Below are 14,511 nucleotides of genomic sequence, written 5' to 3' on the forward strand. Positions count from 1 at the left end.
CAGATGCACAAGGAGGATCTCCTAAGACACTGAACATAAAATAAATAAACAAATGACAAATATTATTTTATCTCTTTATTTTTTTTTTCCCCAGAATATTTTAATATTGAAGCCCAAGTTGTTATTTTCAAGGGACAGGGAAGGGGGAAAGGAAAGGGAGAAAAGTTATGAAGACAAATTATTTTATTTAATTTATGATTTTGTGAATGGTCATTTCTGTAGGCAACAAAAGGTCGTTTTCTTAAAAAAAATAATAAAACAAACAGCACCATTAAAGAAAGCATGATCCCTGAATTCTAAACAAAACACTGTCTTGAAACACAAAAAATTGCTAAATGCTTGTTTCACCCTGTCACATCTGGTGGGGTAACAAAGCAAAGCATAACAGCACTAAACTGTAGCAATCTTGCTGAAACCAACTACACCCCCTTCTGAAAATTCAGAGAACCACTTTCCGAGCTTGTCCTGTGGGAATAACATTTTCTTTGGTAGAGGACTGAAGGAGGGTATTTACTTCACTGAATACGGATAGAAAAAGTATCTATGCACATTAGGGATCTCCCCAATAATTCTGTATTTCTCATGCATGTTAGGTATGAGTGGATTTCACATTGCTGTTATACTGCAGGAGTAATACTGCCCTATAAAGGCATAGAATGGCTAATGTTGAACAGATGTAAACATTCAGAATACTGACAAAAAAAACCCCATACACACAAAAAAAACCCTGTACTGAAAACATGAACTGAGTTAAGTTTCCATAAAGCAGAAAAAATATTTTACAGCAGTACAAGAGAATTATGGCAACAAAGTAAAGCACTTTTCTTGTAACATTCATGAACAGTACAAATACAACAAAGTTATTCTACGGACTAAATTATTCTTTAACTATCAAATATAGTACAAAGCGAAATATTATGTGCTATAAAAGAAGCAGCTCCTTAAATTAGACTAAAAAATGCTTTTCTTTTCTTTTCGTTGGTTTTACAGTGACAAAGCATGATGACCGAAGACAACAGGATTTCATAGATTCAGAAACATTTAGCTACACAGGTCCATGATAAAGCCACTGAGTATTTCGCTGCTTCCCCCCCAGTGTTCCGCAGAGCCGCGGAAGATGAGCCGCTGCGCTGCTGCCAGGAGACTGCAGAAGTCATTCAGTGTTCAGAGCAGGGCCCTTCATGTGCGTCAGCTAAAATGATCCCTTTTGGTGACACTCCTCAGCTCATCTCGAGTGCTTATCCTGGTACTTCACCACACCTTGGAGAAACTGCTAAACCAGAGGCTACAACAACGATTCTGAAATTGTGCGTGTGTTCATAAGGGGAAGGGGGTGCAGCATAAGGTAATTTTACTTCAGAAATTGCATTATAAAGCACCATATGCACCAGCTTAAAAACTGTGCAAGGAATTGCAGGGCCCTGAAAAACCATCTGCACGTTCTGTATCTTACCCTGACAACATGCACCACCCTCAAGAAGAAAGTCTATAGTACAGAGAATATACCTTTCGCTTTATGGCTCAACCTTTATTTTTGTCTTTTAAATGCTATGTACTAGATCTCAGCAGATAAATAAAATGCAAACAGGGAGCATCCAGTTCACCATTTCTGAATTACTTTTTTAAACATTATTTCAAAGGGAGTTTCTGCTTGGAAAATTATTTCAGAACAGAAACACACAAACACACTCACTGCAAATGCCCTAATGTTATCTGCATATCTCACAGGTATGCAATTAAAACAATAAAGAGGGAGGAAAGAAAAAAGAGTTTCTCCCTCTCACCCAAAAGTGCTGCTCCAGGGGTAGGAGTAGGGGGACAATTTTGGAGATTAAAAATATAAAAAAAAGGTAAATTATACATGCTGGACACTGGGACACATACGTACGCACACACAAACACAGAGCAGTGTGTTCTTAAGTAATTCTTTCACCACTTTTCAGTGCATAAACTATTAACAACCCACGGTGCAAATGGCATGGTCATTGGAAAACACGATGACATTGAGCCTGAAACCTGAACAATCAAACAACAACAAAAAGGAGTAATTCAAAATTAACGTCTAAATGTGACCGGGTTTTTACCAAAGGCCTAGTGCTGCTCTCCCCTAAGCATTTATGTGATACCAAAATCCACGTAAGGTTTTCAGTCGCACTAGGATTCCGTCAGGCTCTCACACCACCGCGGTTGCTTTTGAGTATTTTCATACCTTAAACCTAATCCGTAACAACGCTTCACCACCATTGCTAACTAATTGCTTTTTCCTGGTGCAACTCCAATGACTCAAAAATGAAAGGAGTGGAACTGCACTATGGAAGAGTTTTGTAAGTCGTGTAATGTAACATAGCACCATCCAGTCTAATGCCATTTTAAATACATTTTATCATGACGTCACACATGCAAGTTGTAATCCTGATACAAAAATGACAATACGACATGAATGACCTAGCACATTTGTCACACTCTTACCCTTCAAACAAAGGAAAACTGTGTTGTGGCCGGAATTTATTTCTGTATTATGTCAGTCAATACAAGAACTATTTCAAGATGCAAGTACAAACAAATATTGACTTATGTGCTGTGGACAGGAAAACCTGAGCTAGAAATAAGGATTCCCAGCAGGCTTATATAAACATACGTAAATAGAAGTCTAAGACTGGTTGCTCTCTTTTTCTTTTTTTTTTTTTTTTTTAAATAGAAGATCCTAGCTCTACCAAGTATAAATACAATGCAATACAATTCCAATACAAAGGCTCCTCAACTATGAATCTGATATACATTAACTGACTACACTCATGTTTACTCATGAGTATTCCCCAGTCGCTGTTTTGCCAGTAGCTGGCACAGCAGTGGATGCTAATTTTCACTTGGTTACTTTTAGGTTTTTGCTTGGCTGGCTTATTTTCCTACCAGAAGACCTGAAAGTGCTGAGAAGCCATTCCTTAGTTCACATGTCATATTAAGGAGCACTTTTGTATAGAAAAAAAAAATGTATTATTGTATCAGCAACAAATTTGTTAGTTATTACAAATGGCCTTTGTACCACACAGTGTCAAAAATAATATTGATATGTTGCTAATTACAATAAAAGAGAACATCAAGGTGCACCATAGAGCTTCCTATGACAGGAATGTATGTTGTAGATATTCCAGCTTACTTTTAAGACAACAAACGGCATTTATCGTGTTGGTGAAAATGGTCCCGCAAGAAAATAAATATGGTTAGTTCATTCAGCAGAACCTCACTAATATGCCCTCGAGTCAGGGAGACCAGTTACAGCTGATGAGAAGTACACAAAGATCAGATTAAAAAGTATGATCTAAAATACAGCATATTTTTCATTTCCTAAATGTAGCTCTATCATTAACATTAGTATTTCAGAATGCAACAGTTCACTGCACGATGAAACCAAGCAGTCTTACTCACATATTCTTACTACACTGCTCTCTTAAACCTGTGCAAGGAAAATCAGTTTTCTTGGGCAGGCTGTAAGGTCTTAGAATTAGTGAGGTTCTACTGTGATGGTAACAGATAAAAAAAACGTTTCTCTTGATGCTGACATTTGGCCAACCACATATTGGCAGATAGATGACTTGAACTCCACATGTTGTGTTCTCGAAGTGGGAGTAAGAAAAACCCAAGGTGTTTTCATCTCCCCAGCAACTGCATGTGCTTTGTCCCTTCATAATATTTTCCTTTTAGGTGAATAGGACTCAAAAATCACCATTTTTCTTTTCTGCTGTTACGGTGGCTAGCACATCTGGAATGCAGCTATAGTCCTGAATGTAAATACAGTACTGGATAACTACTGAAGGTTACTTTAAAGATGCAGTATCCCTTTAAAAAATACATTTTGCTTCCAAATTTCTAAAAGGGGTCTGACTTCCTTTGAGAAAAAAAAGTTGGTGTTGTAAGTACTTCTAAGAATTACTTTAAAGGGCAAAATTCTCCGATGCTATTTAAATAGAGTAACTCACATAAGAGGAAAAAGAAATTATAAGCCAACTTTCAACCAATATGCAATTAAAATCTTTCCTTATTCATTCATCAGAAGAATACATCATTTTTAGGCCACCGAAAGGCAACAACCTCGAGAACCAGTAACCTATATTTGACCTTATTTTTATATATAATTGGGACTGAAAAACCTAATGGACAGATTAGAGAGACAAATACAAATAAAGACCATTTGAGTGAGAAACAGGAAGAGAAAAGAGGTTTCTAATCTCCAGCAGAGAAGTTACTTTCTCCAGACTCTACTGAAGCCAATGTGTTTCCAGTGTTGGTCCCGCTAACTCACCACACATACAAATCTTTCTCAAAGAATCAACAAAGAAGAGATGATGAGTAAGATTTGAGTTCCACAGTCCCTGGCAGGCACATAACGAAACTTCTCTAGCAATCCAAATTCCTCTTTTAAATTTATTTTGTTAGGTGAAGTGATATATTTTAGCCCTAGATAGTGAAAGTCAATTGAAGAAAACAACCTTGTCAGCAGAAAGACTGCAAGCTGACTTGGAAGCTACGATGGTCGGCACCCCGGCACCCCGCACCTTGCCACTACCCCACTCACACCAGTTGCTATTCAGTGTGTTATTCATTCTGCATAGTTACTCCACTTCTTACAGTGCTATTCTTCCACTGATCTTTAACCTGCAGCTCGTATCAACTATCAAACAGTGGAGAAAAAATGTGCTGCACTTTGTGCAAATAAATAGAAGCTACGAATGACATGCATTAATGCATTTTTTTTTTTTTTTTTTTTTTAGCACAGCAACAGAGCTCATAGATGCTTCAGTAACAAGGTTATATTTTTTTTACACTACTTCTACAGGTTTCCTCTTCTTCCCAGAAAATGGCACTCAGGCAGAATAACTAAGTTCTGAAAGCACCATGTAGAAGGAAAAAAAAAAAAAGTTTAAAAAAAAAAAATCGATCCACTAATTGCAAACCATTAGTGGCCTAAACTGTTCCAATTTCTCTGTTCCTTTGTCCTGTTCTCCCATGTTGATAAGGGATACTGCATCTTTGACTCAGCTCCTACCGCACCACCAGACAAGCTACACACAGTTTGGAAGGCCCTATGCAGTCATCATGACAGAAGGCTCCGCAGCCTTTGCACACGATCATGGCTTTCAGCCTGCAGGAGCATTTCAGTTCCAGCTCATCGGCGTTGCTGCTGTCAGCAAATTTCTGAACCGGGATCTGCGCGTTCTGGTTAGACAGGCCTGTGGCAGTGTTTGAACCACTTCCTAAAATCCCAATCGACTTCTCAATTGCAGATGCTGCCCTTTTGAAACTTGTGCTACCAAAGTGTATTGTTGGATAATTTCCACAGAGCTGCTGCTGCTGCTGCTGCTGCTGTGGGTGCTGCGTCTGTATTTTCTGAGCAGCAAGTTGGGTAAAAGGCTTCTGTGGCTCAGAAAGTAAATAGGAAGAGAAATCTGCATTTTTTAATGCAAACGCTTTTAACTGTTCTTTCACTTCGTTCTGATCATAGGAAGCTTGTTTCATGCCCAGTTCGCAGCTGCTGCTTAAACCTTCCTCAAAAGAAATAGGTTCAGATTTTATATTGCTACAGATGCTTGCTGGCTGAGGCCAACTAAGTCTTTTAGTGGTTTCCATAGTAACTGTCGGTTGTTTTTGATCAGAGGGGACTTCTGCATTTGGGTGAGGAGGGGGAGGAGGTGGCAGGGGCGGAGGGGGAGCAGGGGGATGCGCTAATGTTTTACTCTGCAGAGTTTGAGAGGCACTGGCAATGTCATCACCTTCCTTAATTTGAATATTAGGGGAAAACACACTTCCTAGCCTCAGCTGGTTAGCTGCTGTAGAAATATTCACGTCTCCCAAACCCTTCTGTTCCAGGTGTCTGCTAAAAGCAAATGCGTTGCAGCCAGGTGGGCCTTTTGAAGTAGTTTGCAACAAAGCTGCCGTAGGAATGGGGCCTCTTGCAGCCATGGACATTTGGTAAAAATGCTGTCTGTGTGAGGTACTGGCTTCTGCGTGAAAGCTGCCATTTTTATCAATGTGAAACAAGCTCTGCTGGAAACTGCATGAAGGCAACGGTCTCTTCTGCTGCTTGATCTCTGGGCTGTGAGCGATCCGGCTCTGAATGGCGTGTTTGTTAAGCCACTCCTGCTTAAATGGCTGTCCGTGCCCTAGCTGATTCATGCTGGAACTAATTAGACAAGGAGCCACTTTAACATCTGTGTCCATTGACACCTTCCCAGGCTCACATTTAATTTGAGCATGTTCCCCTATAGTCCTGGCCATCCTCTTTTTTGGATGGTTTTCACGCTTTCTGATTTGTAGCGGGGCTATGCTGCCTGCTGTGAATCCTTTACCATCTGGATTAGGAGAGTTGGAAGCATGTTCAACAATATTTCTCTCGGCCACTACTGTTTTACATACTGAGGTAGTTTGCAAAGGCAAGGGAAGCCTGTTAATTTCTAGTTTGGCTCCTGATCTGGGCTGCGGCAGCACTTTTTCTAAAGGCAGATTGCCTTGCAGTAACTGTGTCACTAAGGGATTGTTGGCCTCCACTGACGACAAGCGACAGCTAGAGCCCCCGGCACTCGTAACTCTCTTTAGGGTTTCCGTTGTCAGGGACAGGGAGTCTTCCATGGAGTCCGCGATGGATGTCTTGGAGGTCTGCGGTGGCTGCACACTCGTGGCTATTTCTGCAGTCTGGGCAGGCATTTCAGGTCCTGTAAAATCCTCGGTGTCCATCCTGAAGCACTTGTCAGACTCATTAGTTTCCGATTTAACAGGAACAGCAATGCTTGTCAAAAGACTCCTAGATTGCAGTTCTGACATTTGTGTGTAACTGGAAGGTTCGCTTTTGACATTTTTCAAACAGTTTTGCTCTGCGTATTCCTTATGCTTACCAGAGGTAAGATGGCTGACCACTGGCTGGTCTGTACTCATTGCCTCCTCATCACGCCAACAAATTCTATTGTTAGTGCTGTACTGATTGGCACAGGCAGCATTGGCTTCATTTTTCAGTGCTGAAGGACCTCTTAGTTGCTCAGCAAAGCCTTGGCTGGTATTCACCACCTCAATTAATTTATCTTGAGGAGCAAGAGGCACTTCTCGAAGACTTGAACAACCTGCCTGCAAGTTTTTGCTGTCTTGCTTTGCTGTAATGGTGATAAAGCTGGAACTGTGCTCAAGGTTTTCATTAGCGACCACTTCAGGCCTGCTTATGACAGACACCTGAGGACAGGCTATACTTTGTAAGGCAGCTTCTGTCCTTACAGGTCTGCTCTGCAGGTCAACGCTGTTCTCTGCGTTTTCAATAGAGGAAGAAAGTGACAGACTGGAATTCTGGTTTGTAGTGTGGTCAACAATGACTTTACAAGGTATAGACCTATTCATGGCAGTTTGCGTAAAGCTCAGTGGGTGAGATTTACTAGAGAGATCCATCCGGCTTCGTGCCCCAGAGCTTTTTTCTAAAAGATCAGCATTCAATTTAGTAGTGTTATCATAAGAGCTTATTGTCACCATGTTACCAGTAAACATTGAAATGGGTGGCCTTGCAACAGAATCTGCTGCTGCAAGGGCCTCACTGCAACTTAAAGCTGACCTGACGGTAGTGTGGATGGAGACAGTGCTCTGCTCGCTACACCCGGTTATGGCTATCTTATCAGGAGGAAATCTGTTGGTAGTCCCCACTGGGGGAATTAGTACAGAACTACCAGAGAGATGATTTGGCAAGTTACTTGCAATAGATGAAGCTGGCACAGTGGCATAATGACCGGAGACTGCATTATTCACATTGCTACTGGGTACTGGCAACCTTTTGTCATCGATGGCGTTTGGTAAGACTGTGTTGTCTATGGAGACCGGTACATTACTGTTATCAATACATTTTGGTCCAACAGTTATGCATGGAGTATCAGCCCCTTGGATGGTTTTCAGCATATTTATATTACAGGCTGATATCGCTGTGTTTGCGCTGTCAACAGACATTAACACAGAGGATTTATCAACAGAACTTGCAAAAGAAAGTTCTTTAATTGCTCCAGACATAGCAGTGCTGCAAACACACACAGAGACTGAACTTTTATTATAAAGCACTGGCACACTGTTACTTTCAGTAGAGGTAGATGAAATAATTTTCTCACACAATTGTGGCACAGGTATATTTTCATCAGAACTGTGCACAGATATCTCAGTAGCAGTTTCTGGTAATGTAGCTGCGTTAAGGGACTGCTGCAATAAAGTGGTGGTCTCACGGTGATGAGAAGACTTGTTGCTAGGGGACCTGCAGTTAGGATTAACTATAATGACACCAGTAGAACCTTCAATCTTTGTGTCAGTAGTCGTTGGTATCTCCAGAGATGAGGTACTACTTTCCTTTGAGCTGAACTGTGACTTTGATTCTTTATTAGTCTGGAGTAAATGAGCTCTGGCTTGATGCTTTGCAAATAGCTTGGCCTTTGTTTGCTCCTTGATGTGTGCCAGCGTTCTTGTCTTTCCACCTTCGCATGGGGTCCCCATTGCGCCAGAGACTATGCTGGCAGCTGCTGCCACGGCTGCTGCAGCTGCAGCTTCTCTTTGGGCTCTTGCTTGCTGAGCTCTTGCTTTGATATCTGCAAGAGTTCTAGCCCCAGTGTTTCTTCCACTGCTGACTGAAGTACTTGGGGAAGCTCGAGGTTCTGGTTTAGAAACAGGTTGGCTCTTGATGATAAAAGGTGGTCCAATTTTTGAAAGCTGAATCTAAAGAAAAAGAAAAAAAAACCCAGTAAATTTTACTGAGATTATCAACTCACTAAATTAACTACCTGTCTCTTTAAGGGTCAGAGAAAGGTAATGAAAGAAATTACTGTTAATGCAGGTAGACAGAAAACTGCTAAAACTTAATGATATTTATGCTTCAATATTTTATCATCTTTCAGCATGAATAACTGACACCTGTATTAGCCTACTCACACTGATTCTTCTGACAGGAAGAAAGATTGAACTGGACGACAACATGATGCTTATCAGACACAATTTGTCAGACCTGTTTTATATTCAGTGCATCTACCTGAGATGCTCAGCAAGCCTCCTGCAGTGATACTGGACAAGAACCTGCAACCAACCCCTTCCTCAAACATGTGAAAAAGTAATGTTCGTGTAGTGAACCTTTCTCCTTGGTCACCAGTGACTAAGACATCAGGAACTGCCTGTATTTTGCTTATAAACCAGACAACAAATCTTGCCATTAGATAGGATGCAGTGGTATCTCCATGGAGCCTGTTTCCAAATTCCATGATGGAGTATTTAAAAGAAGTGAGTCACTAAAGGATACGCTTTTCCTTTCCTCACTTGCATTTTTAAGAGATTCTAGAACATCCCTGGATAACTCTTACATTACTGCACTTCAAGAATTAAATCCTCAAGACTATAAATAATAAATTCACAGATAATAAAAAATTAAATACCTAGCACTTTAAGCAAAATAATAACCTGTAAAATCACTGGAATTATTAGGATGTTTCCAATTAGGCATATAGTTTTTCAGGATTAAGAAACTTTGAACCACTTTATAACTCATACACTCTCTCAGGATACCCCAAGGCTGGCATAAAAAAAAATTAAATTTCTTAAAACAGACATATGTCTACTGGCTATCCCTAGCAATAGGACTTAGTGGTTAATGCCATGACTTATTTTCTGAAAGGAACTGAGAAGAAAACTAGGTAGTATTTGTGGAAAAAGTAGTTATAAGACATGATGGGAAGGGACAGACGTAGCAAAATGACTTAGAAGAACTGGGGTTCTTTTTCCTCCCTTAATTCCAAAGGATAAAGCTTTGTTGGTGAGATAGTACAAAAGCCAAATATTTGCTGTACAAAAAGCATACTAGAATTGATTGCCCACAATTCTTAAACACATTCTGCTTTTGCTTTCAGGAGCAAGTCTTTTCAGTTTCCACTTTGCATTACCAGAACTTCTAGAGCTCTAAGTGCTTGGTTATTTTTCTTCTTATTATTATAGTAATGACCTTTTTCTATTCCCTAGTGATCTATTTTCCTTTATACTTAGAGAGTTATTAGAATTTATTAGGCTAGATAGACACCTTCCAAATATGAAAGAATATCACTAAACTCAGAATGGGGCTAACTTCCAATTGCATCACTGCTCTTAAAAATAAATTAGCTGAAATATGCTTCTGCACTAGTGATTAAAGCAGTTAGGCTATTTGCCCTCACGGCCATATTAACAACGTTCAATGACTGCAGCAGTTAAAAATAAATGCAGGAAAGGGCATTTCTGAATAATCAGGAACTAGTATTGCAAAGTCAATGGCTTAAATGCAGTAAATTGGATCTTAAATTTGGCTGATGTCATCAAGTATGAAATTAAAAGGGTCAAATCATGGAGCCTATATATAACTGAATCTACAGAACTCTCTGTTATAAAAAAGACCCTTTTCAACTGAAATATACTTTCTTACATAGCAGAATAATACACATAAAAGTGTTTGCTTAGGTGGTATTTTTTTTTTACCTTTTGCTTTGCCATTAACAAAGAAAGGTATCTATACATATATAAATTAGATACTTCCAGATCAGATCAGATATGTCTCTGTTTCCAGTTAATTCTACAGGGAAATATTATTTTGCAGCCTATCCCAAGCCTTGAGCTTGCAAAAGGATCTTGCAAAAGGAACTATTCCAACTCTTGGTTCTCTTGTTGGATTAAGGTGCTGTTTGCTTTTTCTAAGTGCTGGTTATGGTAACATTTATTAGTCATGCTGGCTGGAGAAGACATCCACAGAAGAACAAGCACAAAATACAGATGGGCAATTAGAAAAACAAGTGCTGCATGTGACTGATGGGGAAAATCTTGAATTAGATTAAGCCATGGATCCTGGAGAGGTCTCCCACGCACAAAATAAATTTTTTAGCAAAGACCCCTACCAAACAACTGTAGATGTATCTGTATCAGAAGTAATTTGGTGTTGTGGAAGTGTCATAGTACAGCAAAACCTTCAGTACTAACAGCCCTTATACATCCCCAAAAAGTACAGCATGCACTGTGCCTGGAAGCAGTTCATAGAGGGACATAATAAAGCTTTTGTTTCCTAGCCACCCTGTTTATTCATTACTTTACCTTAAGGGGTGGAACTCGGGGTTCCTCTCTGGGTGGCTGTTCTTTATCAGATGGACTTGTTGATGAAGCACTACGATTAGGTAGATCGTCATCTATTCTAGCTCTCTTCTCTTTACAGATTCCAAAACCATGCTGTTCTGCTGTTTTCCTCTTTGGGATCTCTGGGTCTCTGCTTTCATTTCTTGCTTCTGGTGATTTTGTGGGTTCTAAAGACTTGGAAGAGTGTGAACTCTCTAGACGACTTTGGGTGCTGCCTGTTAGCTTGTGAGATTTACTTCTGCACACTTCAGAGAATGTAGCTTTCTCTAGAGATGAGGTATATAGTTTATCATGTGGCTTTGATGGAAGCAGTTCGATATTTTTGCCAAGTGATCCTTCTGATAAAACAGATACCTCTGAGGGCAAGAGTGTACCTTTCTTGTCACCTCTTTGCTGAACACTGTGATTTTTATTTTTGATCACCTCTGGAGGAGTGTGTTCTGGGATGGATGCAATGTAGGATTTCTCAATTTCGGAATGTGACTTAGATGGCTGATGACTGAGGTTTTTGCTTTGGGACTCTTCCAATGCTGAAGTATCAGATACAATTTTTAGTGGACCAACTTTCATATTTTCAGGGGCACTCTGAAGCTGTTTTGGCTGAACAAGATTCTCTTCTTGAACCACCTTAGGAATGACAGAGCTTTCTTCTTTCAGAGTGGGAAGGGAGTCTTCCAACAAACAAGGTGATTTCCTTTGTTGCAGAGTAAGTCTTTCGCTGCCTGGGGAATTAGAAACTGGAGATATCTCTGACGGAAGAGGCAAACTATTTGTCACAAATGTTTCAGAAGTTAGATGAACAGAGGATACTGAAGATGTTTCTGATGTTAAAGGCAAATCAGACATTGGAGATGTTTCTGATGTTAAAGGTAAATTAGAAGCTGGTGATGCCTCTGATGTTAAAGGTAAATTTGACATCAAAGATGCTTCCGAGGTTACAGGTGAGGTGGACATCGGAGAGATTTCCGACATTAAGGGTGTGTGCAAGTTTTCATCACTGGCCTTTTGCTGAATATCACCTTCAATGTTTTCAGAACTGGACACTTCAGATGAGCAAGCTGTTTCAAGAGATGCTGGAGTACAGGGTTCCTCTGAAGTCGACTGAGTGTCTCCTCCAGGAGAGGCAATACAAACTTCTGGACTTCCAGAGGAAAACGAAGTTTCAGAAATGCAAGCATTCCCACACAACTGTTCCTCAGGGTCGCTATGAAGCTCCATATCCACTGCAATGCCTCCACCAGTGAACAAGGAGCCTTCCAGAGCAGCACTTTGCATTTCTGGCACAATTAGCTCTTTTGCAGACTCAGAATCCTTCTCAGCTGTACCGCTGACAGAGTTTGTGGATGAAGCTGATTGTGCTGGTGATATGCAATCCTCCAGCTGATCTATCACAACTGACATCTCCTCCTGAGGGCATTCTGACTTCAACTCTACTTTAATTTCAATGCGAGATACAGTATCAGTTACATCATTCATAATGACACAGGACTCAGTTCTATCTGCAAGCTGTACTGCCTCTGTCTCCTCATTTGTGCCAGCTGGACTTACAGATTCCTCAGAAAATTCATGTTCTGGCTTATGGTTCTCCTCTTGGCATTCACAAATACTTGTCTCGACCTCTTCAGCAATTTCCTCCTGAATGACTGATTCCTCAGGTATCAGTATATCCTCAGAATCTGCTGTTAGATCCTTGACAGGAACCTGTTCCATACTACAGTGAGATGGACTGTACTCTCTGTCTGGTAAAGGTGGAACTTTATCACCTTTCTCCTCTTGATCCTCAAAGTTTGCTTGCTTAGAAGGACCAGGTGTGCCAGAAGATCTGCACAAAGAGTTGCTTTCATCTTCGTCATTGTTCTGCACTGCAGTGAGCTTCGTTGATTCTCCTCTTGACATTCCCAACCTAAAGAAAAACAAAAATAAAATAGGTATTTCCATCACATTAAGGATAAGGGAATAGGCTAACCTTTCTGACCCACTTTTTTATTTCAAAACAATATGTATTTTCTAGTTTAAAATAGTGGCTTGCTTAAGTGGTGGCTAAATAATTTGTTTTTTGGGTTTTTTTTTGGGGGGTGAGGGGTTATTTTGTTTTGTTTTTTGGTTTTTTTGAAATACCAGCACAATATTGCAACACTGGTACAGCATCCATTGCAGAAGAAATGCACAACTCCATCTTCTTCTAGTGGGAACAGTAATAAAGGAAATACCTTTTTCCCTCCTTCACCTGCTTTTAGGGCCAACACAGACAGCAATATGGCAGAAGTTTAACATTCTCAAGGAGCTAAAAGATACGTATTTACAATCTGTGCATTCATTCTCAGGCATGAAGTGCAAAATAACCATGTATGCTATGCATGCTTCTGAAGATTTTCTTACCTTTGATCCTGAGCATACTAGTTTAAATAAAGTTGTATTACTTCAGCAGAATTAAAAAAATTACAAAAAAACCCAAATCAAAACTAAGGCCAAGAGATGAAAAAAAATTATTTTTTTAAAAAAAATTTATATGCTCTGACATCCTCATTTCTTTCTATGGCCAGTGGGAGTACAGCCGTTCAGCATCTTTAGTTAGATTTTCCTAGCAGACTTTACGCCTCAGCAATTCCATAATAGTAGAAAATACACAAAAGCTTGGTGGGAGGCCTTAGAAGAAATTTCATGGTCTTAAGGATCTTCTAATCTCCTAAACAGATCTCTGTTATCATTTTAATCAGAAAATAAAGAATAAAATGGAAACAAGCAAGCATAAAAGATATTCAGAAGCTATGGAAGCGAAATTGCTTGTCAGTGTGTAGCCAGAGGATACAGAGATACAAAGGCCTATTCAGATGAAAGCACAGAACATGAAAAAAACCAAAATCTGTGGTTGAGCATTTTAAAAATACTGAACAGATGTATTACAGTGAGAGCTGTAAACACAAAAAATCCCCCCAAACCAACCCAGCCTGGAACTGGCATCCCAAAAAGCACGCTTAATTATTAGTATTGTCTACCACTAGACACTGATAATGAACAAAGTCTCCCTATGCTATCCATACACTGAGGAAGGATCCTCTAGAGAGCAATTCAGAGCAGCAAATTCACAATTCCCATGCTGAATGCATTTCAGAAGATGTGTCTTTCTTCTGTGTAGACTATAAGTTCCCAATACAGTCTAAGTATAGGTTATAAGTTTAGGTGAGCAAAGTTTAGTTTACCAAGGTTTTGGTAACTTCCTCTAAAATTCCTTAAAGTTATCTCAGGAAAATGAGAAGGGAAAAAAATCCACTCCATTACTGAAAACTGAATCAATGGTCTATTTTCTCTAGCTGGGTTATATCATGAAAAGATGTTGCTCGATGGTTATCTTTATGGACTGAAAATCAG

At 39.9% G+C, this 14,511-nt stretch overlaps 1 protein-coding gene across 4 annotated transcripts in view; it reads right to left on the reverse strand.

Annotated features, from left to right (window-relative positions):
• Window positions 1–60: 60 nt before the first annotated feature.
• Window positions 61–14,511, reverse strand: part of ASXL3 (ASXL transcriptional regulator 3) — a 127,886-nt gene continuing 113,435 nt past the window's right edge. For all 4 annotated transcript variants that reach the window (XM_086889270.1, XM_086889244.1, XM_086889250.1 and 1 more), the window contains 2 exons: window positions 11,104–13,045; window positions 61–8,721 (listed from right to left, as the gene is read on the reverse strand). In XM_086889270.1, the coding sequence (XP_086745396.1) occupies window positions 5,041–8,721; window positions 11,104–13,045 (5,623 nt within the window). In that variant the 3' untranslated portion in view covers window positions 61–5,040. The remainder of the gene's footprint in view (window positions 8,722–11,103; window positions 13,046–14,511) is intronic.

This window comes from Cyanistes caeruleus, chromosome 1, assembly GCF_971803275.1.
Source record: "Cyanistes caeruleus chromosome 1, bCyaCae1.hap1.1, whole genome shotgun sequence".
Lineage (NCBI taxonomy): Eukaryota > Metazoa > Chordata > Aves > Passeriformes > Paridae > Cyanistes > Cyanistes caeruleus.